At 38.9% G+C, this 16015-nt stretch overlaps 4 protein-coding genes across 6 annotated transcripts; 2 read left to right on the forward strand and 2 right to left on the reverse strand.

The window, feature by feature from the left end:
• Window positions 1–413: 413 nt before the first annotated feature.
• Window positions 414–2994, reverse strand: LOC132784911 (esterase B1-like). Of its 2 annotated transcripts, none has more exons than XM_060790812.1 (3): window positions 2582–2994; window positions 1893–2359; window positions 414–1829 (listed from the first exon to the last, which is right to left on the reverse strand). In XM_060790812.1, the coding sequence occupies exons 1-3, from the start codon at window positions 2626–2628 to the stop codon at window positions 643–645; spliced, it is 1701 nt and encodes a 566-aa protein (XP_060646795.1). In that variant the 5' UTR covers window positions 2629–2994; the 3' UTR covers window positions 414–642. The 2 variants fall into 2 exon arrangements, with proteins under 2 accessions (XP_060646795.1, XP_060646796.1); XM_060790813.1 differs by lacking the exon at window positions 2582–2994 and adding an exon at window positions 2436–2550 and having other exon boundaries at window positions 415–1829.
• An 819-nt stretch (window positions 2995–3813) lies between these two features.
• Window positions 3814–5897, forward strand: LOC132784917 (esterase B1). 2 transcript variants are annotated; one of them, XM_060790819.1, is made up of 4 exons: window positions 3814–4041; window positions 4103–4379; window positions 4435–5331; window positions 5383–5897. In XM_060790819.1, exons 1-4 carry the CDS (start codon window positions 4034–4036, stop codon window positions 5836–5838), a joined length of 1638 nt encoding a protein of 545 aa, XP_060646802.1. In that variant the 5' UTR covers window positions 3814–4033; the 3' UTR covers window positions 5839–5897. The 2 variants fall into 2 exon arrangements, with proteins under 2 accessions (XP_060646802.1, XP_060646803.1); XM_060790820.1 differs by lacking the exon at window positions 3814–4041 and having other exon boundaries at window positions 4225–4366.
• Window positions 5898–6693: 796 nt separating this feature from the next.
• On the forward strand, window positions 6694–16013 carry LOC132783960 (uncharacterized). The gene is made up of 8 exons (XM_060789291.1): window positions 6694–6801; window positions 6866–7142; window positions 7203–7353; window positions 7410–8577; window positions 13275–13548; window positions 13609–13759; window positions 14623–15356; window positions 15414–16013. The coding sequence occupies exons 1-8, from the start codon at window positions 6788–6790 to the stop codon at window positions 15864–15866; spliced, it is 3222 nt and encodes a 1073-aa protein (XP_060645274.1). The 5' UTR covers window positions 6694–6787; the 3' UTR covers window positions 15867–16013.
• On the reverse strand, window positions 8370–12537 carry LOC132784910 (esterase B1-like). Its single transcript, XM_060790811.1, is given in 5 exon segments — window positions 8370–11488; window positions 11547–11592; window positions 11594–12017; window positions 12086–12321; window positions 12479–12537. Coding segments are annotated over 4 exon segments (1704 nt in total). The 5' UTR covers window positions 12139–12321; window positions 12479–12537; the 3' UTR covers window positions 8370–10307.
• Window positions 16014–16015: the final 2 nt, after the last annotated feature.

The raw sequence follows: 16015 nt of genomic DNA on the forward strand, positions 1-16015 counted from the left end.
AACTGGGTAAAAAAAAGTTCTTAAAAAGAAATGTGTGCAGATGTATGTATGTATATACTTTATTCAAAAATAGTTTCAATTAGATAAGTGTAATCAAAATCCTCCTTGCTTCATTTGTTTCAATAAATGATTATATTTTTTTGCCGTCACTGACCAATGTGATGATGTATAAGCTTGTTTATATACAAAATTACATATTTTTTTATAAATAAATAATTCATAAATAATAAGCGAGCCCCTCATTCATCACTATCAGTTGGGCTTCGTGTGTGGCTAAATATAATATTATCAGTTGTTTTGAAAATTTCATTCATTATAAATATATGTAAAGAATAATGTTTAGATTTCACTTTCAAGATTATTATATTTTTTAATTTGTAAACAATCTTTTAATTCTAATTTGTGTCAACGAATTACGCATATTTTAAATGAAATTAATCTAAAATCATATTATTTAATCGTCTACAAACTAAACATTTAAGTTTTTAGAAATTTATTTACAATTTAATTTGATTTTGTAATCGCAATGCACTTATCAATACACATTAAGGTATACATACATAGTTTAAATATACAAAGAATTTACGTTCTACAATGTATTGGAATTGAGATTCGATCATCGGTATTGGAATATATTTGTGGTTAGTAAAGGGACTCTCGTTCATAGAAAGTATCCCAGACCGCTAACGCTTTGGCCTCAGGCAGTGCCATCATTTCCATATCATTGCTGATATTGTAGCAATTGTGAGCTCCATTCGAAGTTGGCTCCACTTTAGACCACTTCGCCGAATCTGTGACATAGCAATTTGGATCACTATTGGCAGCAAAAGCTGTCCACATGGCCACCATTCGCTCGATTGTGATATATTCTTCTGACGATTTGTTCAGTTTAGTAGCCAGCACATTATAGAATAGATAGGAGAGCTCGTCAGCATGGGAAACCCCTCGCACCCGATTGCCACAGACGAGCCAGCGAAACTGATTGAAGTGCGAAGAATCGAAGTCAAAGCGGTACAAATACGTTGCTGAGGATGGCGCATAGCTGAGTCGCGCCATCACCATTCGATGAAGGTCATGCCAGATTTGTCTATGCGAGAATATATAAAGGGCTTCAAGCAGCTCCATGCGTTCCCGCTTCTCATCTCCAAAGTATACCTGCTTCAGCCGACGCACTAGCTGCTGCAGTTGCTCCGGTGTGCAAGCTTCGCTCACTTCATTCGGTATTATGTTATCAAAGTGAGTCATGACCCACGGATCGTTGCGCACGAGCTGATAAGAGAACAGACCCTCAAAAGAGTTGCCGCCTACGATAACTGGAATGCTGTTGCCCCAGGCACTGGTCAGCATATCTTTGTGTGGCTTTGGGACCACACAATGTGAAGTCTCGTATGGCTCCACGACGGGCCCAAAGGCGAACAGATAAAAGCTGCGCATCTCATCCTGCGTGACGACATCCTGATCAACGGAAGCAATTTGCCGTGCAGATGCCTTGCTCAGATACCGCAGCACATCTGCATCCGCCTGGCTACCCTTGTATCCCATCTGCTGGGCCAGACGATACGCCCAGTTGCGATCTGGAGTATCTGCCCAGGCGGACAATGCACAGCCCGATTGCAATATGGCCTTATGGAAAAGACCTCGCGTTTGCTCGGTGGTCATCATAATGTGCGTAGAAGCAGCACCAGCACTCTCGCCGAACAGTGTTATGTTGTTGGGATCGCCGTTGAAGTGTGCTATATTCTGGCTGATCCATCGCAATGCCTGCACCTGATCTTTGAGGCCAGCGTTGCCCGGCACATCCAGTTTGGGATCTTTCAGACTGAGGAAACCTGTTCAATAGAAATAGAAATTGCAACTAGGAAATTCGAGTGTGAAAGAATCGAACAACTTACCCAGAGCGCCAAGACGATAGTTAATGGTCACAAGAATAACCGGCTGTTTCATGAAATAGTCGGGACTGTAGAGATCTCTAGAAGCTTCGCCCTTTTGAAAGCCACCGCCATAGATCCAAACCATGACGGGCAGCGGCTTTGCGGACTCCATGCTCTTCGCGTATACATTAAGATACAGGCAATCCTCCGAGCCCTCCATCAGGCCCATTATCATGTTCCGTTGTAATGGCTTCTCATTGTACGTGGTGCAGTTGCGGACTCCATCCCAAGACTCCGGTGGTTGTGGTGCGCGGAAACGCAAATCACCCAGCGGGGGCTTGGCATAGGGAATCCCCTCAAAGGCGTAGTAAAGCTCTCCATCGTAGATGGTCTTCCGCTGGAGGCCTCGCACTCGACCGTATTTCGTTTCCACAATGAATGTATTACTAGTAGACAAGCGATATTGCTGTACCTTATGGCCGACGAATCTATGGGGTGATATTGGATCAAGGTTACAGATTACATGCGACATGACTGATAAGGCAGCACAAAAGGTGCACGCACTGATTACGCGCAGCTGTGGTCCAGCTTCTAAATTCCAGGTCCAATATTCAAGTTCAGAGACAACTTTTGTGCCATTCACGATGATACTGAAAAGTATCTGTCATTCCTTCCTCTAGGAATCCCCCCTTTTTGGGTTATATACTCACTTGGCGCCCATCTGCAGCAGCTTCGGAAATCCAACGTGCACTTCCATTTTTAATTATAGACGAGTCTATAAGTGGATTCCACTTTTTTCGTATTATTTTGTTCGAAAAAATAAATCCAAATATTTTTAAAATGTTTGCTCTGCTTGCTCCAATTCTGTTGGCCGTCGCAATGCAATTAATCGAATTTCGTCCGTACCCGGTAAATTTAAGCGATTTCGACCAGTTTGTATATATGTACATACATATGTGTTCCTGCTTTCGCGCCTATATATATTTTGATTGTGGTTTTGGAAACACGCCTGTGTGTGCAAAGTACGCTGATCGTCTGGTCAAAACTTATCTAGCCCATTCCCTAGAAAGATTATTGTATCATCGCAACAACAAAAATAGACTAGCTAACTGTACGAATAACATTACGCGTAGTTCTTAACAGCGCATGTTGTTTAACAGTACAGAACTTAGCAGCTGTGGTTGCAAGTTTCCTAAGTTTCAATATTTTGATAGAATGATACTCGCTAGTTAATAGTGCTGTGTTCATGCTTACAATGCGAAATGAATTTTTGATTGCTGATTTGAAATATCACGATGAGTAGTGTCATTTAAACGATAAATATTTCACCTACTTTCTTAATTGAACTCAGATAATATTCTATGTTATTTTTGTAATATTTTTGAAACACTTTTATTTATTTTTGAATACTATCATAAAATAAGTATTTTTATATTTACAGACATTACTAGAGTAATATTTGTTTAAATGTCCACTATCAATTCTTTTTAACAGAAAACCTAAAATCCCTTCTTATCTAAATTGTTATTGCTTCGCTTCAAAGCGTTGGTCTGCGATAATCTAATCTAAGGTAAACAAACTTTTATCAGTGAATTTGTTACACATGGAAGAAACGTCACAACCTTATTTTTATTATTATGCTATGCGCTGACACTTTATTCTTATTTTCCAATAATTTTGTCAGGGCTGGAAAAATACAAAAACAAAGGGCTACAAAGGGCTACAAAGGGCTCAAATGATTCAAACACGATGTATTACGAGTAATATGCTTATCAATTTTATATATTACATTGCAAACTGCTTGTTTAAAACAGTGAGTCACTCACTGCATGTGCATGTGTAGATAAACGTTCGCAGAGCTTTTCATGCATTGCTGATTAACGAGTGTAACGAGAATATCAACAATGACGAACTGTTGTTGGCATTTAAAATTCACTCAAATCGGCGACGCAAAATAAAACTCAAAATCAGCTGTCAGACACTTTTCTGGCTCGGCTCTTGCAGCACACATTATTCGTATTTGTCGTTGTTTTGTACCTACCAGATAAAAATTTGCCATAAATGTGTTTTTACAGTAGATAAAACCCACAAAAAAAAGATAAAACAAAAGCAGCAATAAAAAGACGAAAACGAGATATACTCAAGTCATTTCACACCGCGACATGAGCAGGTGAGTAACGCGTCAAGATAGCAAAGGTGTCTCTCTGCTAAATTCACAATTATTCGCGTAGCCCAAAGCCTGAAACCACCGTTAAGACCAAAAGTGGCACCATCGCTGGCAGCCAATGTACGAGCATCTATGGCGATGATTACATCAGCTTTGAGTGCATTCCATATGCACAGCCACCGCTGGGAGCACTCAGATTCAAAGCTCCGGTGCCAGTGCAGCCCTGGAAGAAGACGCTGATGTGCCGGCAAAAAGGCGAGAAACCACTGCAATTTAATCAATACACAAAACAGCTGGAGGGCATTGAGAACTGCCTGTATCTAAATGTGTACGTCAAGTCTGTGAGTCCTTATAACGAATATGTTGAACATCAGTTAATCAGTGATTAATCCACAGATGAAGACGGAGAAACCCTTGCCGTTGATTGTGTTCTTCTTTGGCGGCGGCTTTGAAAAGGGCGATTCCTCACGAGACTTGCACAGTCCGGACTATTTTATGATGCGCGATGTCGTTGTCGCTACGGTGTCGTATCGTGTGGGACCTTTAGGCTTTCTTAGCCTTGAGAATCCAGCTGCTGGTGTCCCTGGCAATGCGGGTCTAAAGGATCAACTTCTTGCCATGAAATGGATCACGCAGAATGCAGCCAGTTTCAATGCGGATCCCGCAAATGTAACCGCATTTGGCGAGAGTGCTGGCGCCGCCTCGGTGCACTATCTAATGCTGAATCCCAATGCCGCTGGACTCTTTCACAAGGCCATCATGCAGTCTGGAAATGCGCTGTGTTCCTGGTCTCTGTGTCCAATACCCAATTTGGGTCGTCGTCTCGCTGAGAACTTGGGAATGAAGCATGTGCAACAGGCATCGGACACAAAAGTGTTGGAATTTCTGCAGAGCGTGCCTGGTGACAAACTAGTGACACCGTATCTACTCAGTCAAGCCGAAAACTTAGACGATTGTGTCTTCCAGTTTGGCCCTGTGGTCGAACCTTATAGCAGCGAGGACTGCGTGCTGCTCAAGCCTCCCATTGAATTGGTGGAAACAGCTTGGGGCAATAGCATTCCAGTTCTAATGAGTGGCACCTCGTTTGAGGGTCTTCTCATGTACGCCCGCGTCCAATTGGCGCCTTATCTGCTTACCAGTCTCAAAGGTCAACCGCAGCATATGTTGCCACTGGAGCTGAAGCGTTCGTTGCCCCAGGCATTAGCGCTAACGCTAGGCAAGCGGCTGAGGCTGCTGCACTTTGGAGACAGGCCCATGGATTTACAAAAAGACAGTGTCGTTGCCTATTGTGAGGTAAGTTTGTAATAGAGAAACGAGAGACGATTATACAACCGTATTTTGCAGTATGCTAGTTACAAGGTCTTTTGGCATCCTATTATGCGGACTATCAAGGCACGTCTTCGAGCTTCTGCGGCACCCACATATCTATATCGCTTTGACTTTGATTCATCCACATTCAATCATCAGAGACGCAAGTATTGCGGTGATCAATTGCGCGGAGTAGCCCATATTGATGATCATTCTTATATTTGGTACGGCGACTTCTCGTGGAAATTGGACAAACATACAGCCGAGTTTCAAACCATTGAACGTATGATTGATATTCTAACCACATTTGCGGCCACATCAAATCCGAATTGCGGTAGTGTTCAATCGAGTTTACCCAAGAACACCCATTGGCCACCGTTGTCTAAGAAGTTCATTGTCTGCCTTAATATTTCGGAGGAAATGAAAATCATCGATCTTCCCGAGATCAATAAGTTAAAGGTCTGGGATAGTGTCTACAAAGCTCAGGCATAATTTAAATAGTGAATAGCTTAAAACAAAATGAGGCCATTAAATTATAAGTACTTTTTACATTTCAAAATGTTTCTATTTATATACAAATAGTTGTATAAATGCCCATGTAAGTCTCTTGAACTCCAGGTGAAAGCTATGCATAACGTTATATAATACCATATGTATATAGAGATTTCACAACTTTATGAGACAATCAACATAATTGCTTGAAAACATTTTTAGAAAATTCTTAGAGAAAGTAAAATATATTTGTGACTAAATTCCTTGTTTTTATAATTGTTATTGTATTCAATTGAGTTGCATAAACTTGTTTTTATTAAAATAAAAAGCAATTCAACCACTTACCAGTGTTTATTACTTTTTATATTGTACAATCACGACGGCTTTAGATTTGATTACTCTGCGAGTTTAGATATGATTAAATACAAAAGGAAAACTTTTCATTTCAAGATTACTTATCAGGTGCATGGCTAAAATATGTGCAAGCTAATTAAAAGAAATTTTAAGAACGATTAATGTGAGTAACTTTAAAATTCGAAAAAGTATTCATACAATCTTTTTATTATTCCATATTCTTTTCTAGATACAGTAAGTGGAAGTTTCAATACGTAAAAACATTATTTTTGTAATTTTAATTTGACCTACATACGCCAGTAACTACAAGCATATTCTGAAAATATTAAATTCTACTACAAATCAAAAAGCCCCCCGTTGATACACATCTTTAGGGGAAAAATTATCTTGTTTAGTTGCATTCTTAATCTAGGTCTTAGTAGATACTTAAGAAATTTTTATAGTATTTACCTGTTTTTAACCTTCATTATTTTTCGTTTATTTTTATTGTTCTACCAATCTTTTAGCAGATAAGCTTTTGGATTGATAAGCTTTTGATAACCCATATAAAATACAAATTTCAGAGTCTTTGTTATTAGTAATATCCAGACGAATAATGACCACAGACTAGTGAGTTGTGAACGGAATAATAGTGTTATTTTACAAGTCAAAAAATTCAACTGCATAATTTCAGCAAGGAACCGTCACTAGTTGTCAAAACAACGCACGGACTTATCAGGGGCGCTCTTGTGAACTCCATCTATGATGATCCATATTATTTATTTGATGGCATACCGTATGCCAAACCACCTTTGGGTGACCTGCGTTTCCAAGAGCCACAGGATGTGGCGCCCTGGGAAGGTGTACTTGACTGCTTGAAGCCAAGGGAAAAGTGTCTGCAGATAAACAAAATGTCCTTGGAAATTGAAGGCTCCGAGGACTGTCTATATCTGAATGTAGCTGCCAAAAGAGTAAGAGCAATCAGTGTAAGACTCTCCGCAAATAATCTTTTCTTATATGTGTATGTATAGTTGAAAAGTGAAAAGACTTTGCCGCTGATGGTATACATTTATGGAGGAGCCTTCCACCGAGGAGACGCAACACGACGCTTGTGGTCGCCAGAGTATCTGATGCGTGAGGACGTTGTCTACATCAGCATTGGCTTTCGAACTGGACCCTTTGGTGAGTAAAATAAATTTGCACTGAAAAGAATAAAGGTTCAGAGCAACATCCTACAGGATTTTTGAGTTTTGCGGATCCTGCTGTTGGAATTCCCGGCAATGCTGGCTTAAAGGATTGCATTCTTGCCCTCAAGTGGATACACGCTAACGCGGGTATCTTCAATGGTGATGTAAACAATATAACTATCTTTGGCCACAGTTCTGGAAGCATGATGTGCCAACTGTTGTCCGTCAGTCCACAGGCAGCGGGTCTATTCCATAAGTACATTCTCTTGGCTGGCTTTTCGCATGAAATGAATCGCTTACCCAATATTGAGTATCGAGTGGCGCAGCAGTGTGGCTATCAAGGCAAAAATATTGATGCACAAGTTTATGAGTTCATCAAAAATGCTGATCCCAATCAGCTGGCTCGAGCAAACATTCTGGTGGACGAGGAGAAAATTCACAGCTCTTCCTTAGTCACATGTACACCAAATATAGAGCACTATGAAACGCCAAATGCTGTGATACTTGAAGAGCCCCTGATACTGCAGCGTACAGCGTGGAGTAATCACTTGCCTCTATTGGTGGGAACCACCACTGGAGAAGGTCTCGGACTTAGTCCCAGCGCCGTTGAGTTGTGTAAGAAGCAACCTTGGGTACTGCTGCCCAGAACACTTATATTTCGCGCTGATTCCGAACAACGCACTCAACTGGGAAAAACACAATTGGAATATTTCTGCAAGACGAGCCTTGATGAAATAAGTGACGCCCACTTTAAAATACTATGCGATATATGCACACAGAATCTAATGCATGGCCTGCATCGTCTGCTTAATGCTCGCCTGACTTATGGTCAAGCTGAAAATTATTTGTATCGCTTCGATGTCGAATCACCTGATTTTAATTTTGCACGCTTACGCTATAATGGCAAGTTTGGAGCTTATCATGCCGAAGAATTAAGCTATCTCTTCAAGCTGCCAGCTGCTTTCAAATTGGATGAGTCGAGGTCAGAATATTCAACCATTTTTCGAATGGTTGCCATGTTCACTGAGTTTGCGCGTCGCTCGAATCCAAATGCATTGCTCACCAAACCTCAAGTAGAATGGAAGCCGATTGTATCAAAAGAGGGACAAAGAATGTGTCTAAATATCAGTGACAAATTAGACTGTTTCCCACAGCCCGAGCTAGAGAATCTACAGTTCTACGATAAATTGTTCGAGCAGGCAAGAGTGGAGTTAATATAGAATCCAAGTTAAGACCTTAGATAAGTATAATTGCAGTTTACACTCCGTTGAGGCAATAGTGATTCTGCATTTTGAATATTTTGTTATCACTTGCTAACAATAAAAGAGTCTTCATAAAGAAGTGAAATGATAAGATAAAAGCAAGCGAGTTTTATTTTATTTAGTCTATTAGTGCTATGCATGATTCTCATTTTCCAAACTGAGCCTGATGGACCTTGCACATCTGCATTTAATTTCATTTAATTGACGAAGAAAAAAGAATGCATTAAATATTTTTTTAATGAATAATGAATTTTGTTTCAAACTTGCGCTGCTAAGTCAGTGGTCGAGAAAGATTTAAGGAATCGGTCCGTTCAATAAGTTGATTATTATTATTATTATTAATGGTAGGCACGTGTTTAATAATTGTTAAAGCACGTACAGATTTAATGTACATCTCATAAAATGTAATTAGTATTTGGTGAAGCATTAGTTTAACAAAATTACTGCCTTCATGAGAGAAATGTATTTATGTGGATTTCACAAATTTGTTGCCACCATAATTATTGATGATCATCATATCATATCATATTCCCAGCCTCCTCTGGCTGATTTATCAATTGTACAGTGTCACGAAGACTCCAAAGACTCAAAATTGGTAATAACATAATTGCATCAACAGTTGCGAAGTGGTTATCACTTACATCTCATGTATTACATTACTGGACTTTGAAGATCTTTAAAGACATAGCCTGTAAATTAAATACTTGTTCAATCCTTAGTACGTTTCTTATTTTCGTTTAGAGATGCAAGCAGCATAATTCTCTTCGCTCACAAGTCGGGTAGCAGCTTGTTCATTTGTTGTCAGTGAGGAACTTTTTCATAAGTACATACTAATGTCCAGTTTTATGCAAAAAGTAACTGATTTTGATTCTTTGATTTTTGTGTTGCTGTATTGAGTTATATTAAACTAAGGAGAAGTCTTTCTAATGATGAGAAGAACCGGCAGATGAGTTCATGGCTAACATGTAGCCACAGTAAACCCTGCAAACTATGTATAAAGTCATTTTGGGTATAAAATCAGATGAAATTACATTCATTCTCTATTTTTATGGTAACAGTTTCCCAAGCACATAGTAAGTATGTTCATATTATTGTAACTTGGTTGTAATATTTTTTATTTTAAATTCCAAATGAATTTCTGCGGTTCCACAGTTTCCATTATTGTTATTTTTCTTTACGAGAAAATGCCTAACACGATTTATATTTAATTGTTTTAAATTATCCATGTTTAGGTTTGTGTTCACTTTGCCATCTGTGAAACAGCTGATTTGACATCAATTTTTGATAGGTCTTTTTTTATATGAAGTTGTGCGTCATCTGTGACGCTTTACAAAGAAAATAGGCAGCGTCTTTATTTGCAAGATTTGCATAAAATAAACAACTTTTAACTATAGTCTAAGCATTGAAAATACTATACACAAGGCAATAGATTAATAAAGATCCATTATTTTCAAGAATTTTATATAGTAAACAAAAGTTTAGAAAATAAATGGAAGAATATCTTTTATGATTGAACATTAAACTAAAATCGTGCGATTAAATAAATTCAATACCTCTTTTAGTTTGGCCAGTATACAGAGTCCGGTTGGTGGTGGTTAAAATAAGCTGTGATCCATTGCAGTTCTTTATTTGAAAGATTTCCAGAAAATGAACAACTGTTAACTATTGTCACCCATTCTCATGAGGCTCAGAACAAATTTATATTGTCATAGAAGCTGTCCCATAGCTTCAATTCCTTTGCTTCAGGTAGCTCAATAAACTCTAAGCGCCTACCAATATTTAGGCACATCTGAGGAACATATGGCTTAAGAGGCTCCCAAGTGATTGGCGCAGTCTGACCATAATTGGGATTTCCATGTGTTGAAAACGTAGTCCACATATTGATAATATGTTCGATGGTTTGGTATTCTGGAGAGGTGTAATTCACTTTGAATGCTGGAACACCGTAGAACATATAGAAGAAATCATCGGCATGTGCAGCACCTCTCTGATCGGGACCACAGAGAAGAAGCCGAAAAAAATTGAACGTAGGTGAATCAAAGTCAAAGCGATAAAGGTAAGTTGGCATTCTGGGAGCATAGGCCAATCTAGCGAGCGCAGTACGATGAACTGCATGTCTAAAGTGCTTCATGGAAAGCAATTCCAGGCATTCGTTGAATTCCATGCAATCCCGCGAAGCATCCTTAAAGCTATGCAGTTTGAGTTGCTTGATATGATCCTCTAATTGCTCTTGGTTGCAGGTTTCCCTTACCTCTCGAGGTATCATAGTCTTGAAATCTGACAAAAAGTGCGTGTAATCTCGCTTAACATACTGATAAGAGAACAAGCCCTCAAATGAGGTGCTGCCAATGATAACGGGAATTTCATTGCCCCAGGCCTTTGAAAGTGTATTCACATTGGGCTCTGATATCACACACCCTTCAGTGATATATGACTCTACAGTCGGCACAAATGGAAATAGAAGGTAGTCTCGTTTCTCTTCCTGGCTCAAGATGGCATTGCATCTGGCTAATTGTGTACTTGAAGCACCCTGCAAGAAGTGCAAGACGTTTTTGTCATTGTTGGTGCCCTTATAGCCAAGGTAACAGGCAAGTCTATATGGCCAGTTGTACTTCATATCGTTGGCCCAGTGGCACAATGATGAACCGGACATCAGGATTGCCTTGTGAAAGAGGCCTCGTGTCTGTTCCGTAGTCATCATAATTTGCACTGAGGCAGCACCCGAGCTCATGCCCATTAGCGTAATGTTGTTTGAATCGCCATTGAAGTTGATAATATTCTTGTGTATCCAACGAAGAGCCATCACTTGATCCTTAAGTCCGGCATTGCCTGGTACATTCAAATCGGGATCCGATAGGCTGAGGAAACCTGTTATGGGGAAAAAAAGTATTATTCTAGAAACTATTAAGTAATTTGATTAACTCACCTAAGGCTCCCAACCTGTGGTTAAATGTAACCAAGACAATGTCTTTTTTGCATAAAATAATCCGGACCGTGCATATCTTTAGAAGCTTCGCCCACCTGAAATCCTCCACTATAAATCCAAACCATTACTGGCAGAGGCTTCTCAGACGATAGCTTCTTAGTGTACACATTGAGATGAAGACAATCTTCAGAGCCATGTGCAATATTTAATATACAATACATCTGCGTCGGTTTTGAGCGTGGATAAGTGCAATCTCTGACACCCTCCCAGCATTCTGGTGGTTGTGGAGCGCGGAACCGCAGATCTCCTAATGGGGGCTTGGCAAAGGGGATTCCTTCGAAGGCAAAGTACAATTCCTGATCATTATGGAGGGTGATACGTTGTCTGCCCCGCACTTGTCCAAACTGCGTATTAATAATAGTCGTCGTGCTGGTGCCACGAGAGTATTGCTCGATCTTATGGCGTATAAATCTGCAAGTTAACACTAGATGAATTATTTAAGATTTTTAAATTGGTATACTAAAATAAAAATTACTTACTGGCAAGATATCCTAAAAATGTCGAACAGACTCATATCCACTTCCAAACTCATTGCTGTAAGTCGTATAAGTTTTTAATATTTTTCCAAAATAATTGTGTGATTGCACTAGCAAAACTTCCGACTGAGTCAACACCAAAGCTGCAACTGATCGCTTTATGGATTTGGGTATTCTACCAACGCCCTTATTATCATCTCATTGCAATGCATATTGGTTGAGGCGAAAGGTTATGCTAGCTGAACAGCCGAAAAATGTGTACTGATTAGTCTAAGCTTCACAAAGTGTACTTACAATGGAGCTTCTGGTGTTTGATTTGTATATGTATACAAATCTTGCATTTATATATGTATATGTATATTGAAAAGACCATTTCATTTATCACTTTTCATTTACCGATTTACTTTTTGATTCATTAAGTCTTTACACGTTTCCTCCGTGTTCTTTAGTCAAACGATAAAGGAATAATGTTAATTTTAACAGTTTCTGTTGAGTACTCAAATTGTACCGAAACTGCTAAATTTAGGTACATTTTAAGAGAGCGCTCTTATAGAGAAATGTCTGATCGCTTTAGCAGCATTCTCTTATTTATTGCTAGCATCTCTACAGCTGATTCTCTTGTGCTGAGTGTGAGTGAGAGAGCGTAGAGCTTTAATAATAATAAAAATGAAAGCGATAGAGCGAGTAGGGTTATGTATACATATAATATGAGTGAGCTTTTGTACAAACAGCGGCAAGTTGAACTTCTAATCAATTGTTTTTGTATACAAACAATTTTAAAATGAGTATTGAAGAATAAATACCCTGTATTGCAAACGAAATACATATTCTGTCTATTCTGCTCTTTAGCAAATTAAGTAATTTTACTTGCATTCTCATTCGATAACATAAATTGGATTATTTAAGTTTAATGCACCACATATTGTCTACTTATCAATTCTTATTTGCATTGTCATTAAAGTTTGTATCGCAGTACTTTGTATGGAGACTTGTGACAATGGACAGCACTGTATATCGTTGAGCTTTGGCCTGTCGATTGATAAACAAGCAAACGGCTAGTTTCAGTTGACGAACGACTCTCATTCCGAGCAGTAGACTACCATAATTAACACTATGTCGGAGAGGTGATTACAAATGAATACTTGAATATTAGAAAAGAAAAACATTAATAAGAGTTTGTTACAATTTTAAGTCTGGAGACATATGAAATCTCCCTGCCACAGGGTCAGATCAAAGGAACAAAGCGTAGCACTCTCTATGACAACGAGTACTATAGCTTCGAGCGACTGCCATTTGGTAAACCGCCCCTGGGAGAGTTGCGTTTTAAAGCACCACAACCGGCCGATCCATGGACTGGAGTTTTGGACTGTACCCATTATGGGGAGAAGCCGGTTCAGAAGGCCATGCTAACGGGGACCATTGATGGTGGTGAAGATTGCCTCTATCTAAATGTGTATGCCAAACAGGTGACTATCGAAACAGATTGATTGATTGACATGAAACTTAATTATCGATTATTAATTTAGCTTAAAACAAAAAAACCCCTCCCGGTGATGGTGTATATATTCGGTGGTGCATTTACCATAGGAGAGGCTACACGGGAACTTTATGGGCCAGATTATTTTATGACCAAAGACGTGATTTTGGTAACGCTCAACTATCGTGTAGATTGTTTTGGTAAGATTCTAGTTATCACAACTACTGGAGTTCAAAGTTAGATAGATCTATTGATAAGCTGTTATCATTGCGAACTTAAGTCATGATGACTGCGCGAAAAGCTTGTAAACAACATTTTTTAAAAGCTTTTTGTGACATTTGTTAAAACCAAAAAAGCAACATCTCTGCTTCTTTAAAGTATAATTTTTATACCTGCTACCCATAAGCTAAAAGGGTATCATAACTTTAAGTCTGCAGGACAAATATTTACCATGCAGAAGGAGTCATCTTCGACTTCATAAAATATATATCATATGTACATATATTCTTGAACAGAGTCTGTTCCTCTGTCTGTCTGTCTGTTTTGTCGCCCCGTATGAAACGCAGTATTTCAGAGTCTTGTTATTTTTGCACGTAGATCAAATTCTAAATTACATTTTCGCCACTCCCACTTACGCTCCAGAAACCGAAAAAAAAAGAATAGCAGGCGTAATTTTGAAGCGATTTTTGGTACTTTTAACATTTTAATAATTAAATATATATTGTACTTAAATTTTCGAATTAATATTCCCAATTCAGAAACATTTTTTTTAACACATCGAAATTTTTTTTTGGCATTTCAAATTATTTTTTTTATCTTCTACAAATTGTATTTGATCGCTACTAAAAAGAAGTGAGAAGTGCTGTCAAAAAATTATGACTGTGTCTCTAATAGTATCTCAGACTTAGGTTTTAATAAGGATAGACCGACATGTCTATATACTACATATACATATGTATACTTTATACACTTACTATCCTATGGGTAACAGATACAAAAGTTGGTCATAAGGTTTAGAGTTTTACGAACTTTAAATAATTATTTAATATGTTTTGCATAACAGGTTTTCTGAGCCTAAAGGACCCAAGTTTGGATGTACCTGGTAATGCAGGCCTGAAGGATCAAGTATTGGCTCTTAAATGGGTTAAGAAATATATTTCGTACTTTAACGGCGATGCCGACAACATTACTATCTTTGGAGAGAGCGCAGGAGGTTGCTCCACCCATTATATGATGTGCACGGAACAAACACGCGGACTCTTTCATAAGGCTATTGTGATGTCCGGCTCACTTCTTAACTATTGGTCCGACACACCACCCGCAGACTTTGCGTATCGTCTGGCTAAGTTCCATGGCTACGAGGGCGACAATGTTGATCGCAAGGTGTTGGACTACTTGCAAGGTGTGGAGCCATATAAGCTGGTCAATCATAACTTGGTTACACCTGAAGAGCGTCGCAACGGATTTCTTTATCCGTTTGGACCCACTGTGGAGCCTTATGTGACTGCTGATTGTGTGGTGCCAAAGTCTCAGCTGGAGATGGTGCGCGATGCTTGGACTAATGAGTTGCCTGCAATGCTAGGAGGCGTTTCCTTTGAGGGTCTCTTCATGTATCCCGCCCTAAAGGCAAATCCTAAGAGTATGGATACCTTGCCTCAAGATCCGCATCGAATCACGCCCTATGATGTTCGTTTAGTCAACACCGATGAACAAATTCTAAAGTTCAGCGACAAGTTAATCAAATTATATTTTGGAGATGAGACTCCCAGCTCCAAGCACTTAATGACTTTCCTGGATGTACGTAATTGAAATTTACTATTTGTACATATTCATCAAGTATGATTTTTCTTGTAGTACTATTCACACAAAATCTTTTGGCATGGCATGCATCGCACTTTAAAGGCTCGTTTGGCCTACTCGAAGGCTCCAACATATTACTATCGTTTTGACTTTGATTCGCCTGATTTTAATTTCTATCGTAAAAAATTCTGTGGGGATGACATCAAGTCTGGAGTTTCCCATGCCGATGAGTTGAGTTATTTGTTTAGAAACTCACAATGTTGGAAATTGGAGAAAACATCGGGCGAGTATCTCACCATCCAACGCTTGGTGGGTATGTGGACATCTTTTGCAAGCAACTCCAATCCAAATTGTGAGGAAATTAAGCATCTTATCTGGGAGCCGTCGACAAAGGACCAATTACAGCGTGTTATTAACATAAGCAATGAGGTTACGATTATCGATTTGCCAGAATATGAGAAACTACTTGTTTGGGATACTTTGTATAACCCGGAGGCGCTATTTTAAATTTCTTAAGCTGAAGTTGTATTTTCACATAAACTGCAATGACGTTAATAAATATTTGACATATAAAAATTTTAAATTAACATTGAATTCTGGCAAATATTTCATTTTGTTTAAATAAAATACATATTTTCTAGATCGAAGATAGAAGA

The sequence above is a fragment of the Drosophila nasuta genome, chromosome 2R (assembly GCF_023558535.2).
Source record: "Drosophila nasuta strain 15112-1781.00 chromosome 2R, ASM2355853v1, whole genome shotgun sequence".
Classification (NCBI taxonomy): domain Eukaryota; kingdom Metazoa; phylum Arthropoda; class Insecta; order Diptera; family Drosophilidae; genus Drosophila; species Drosophila nasuta.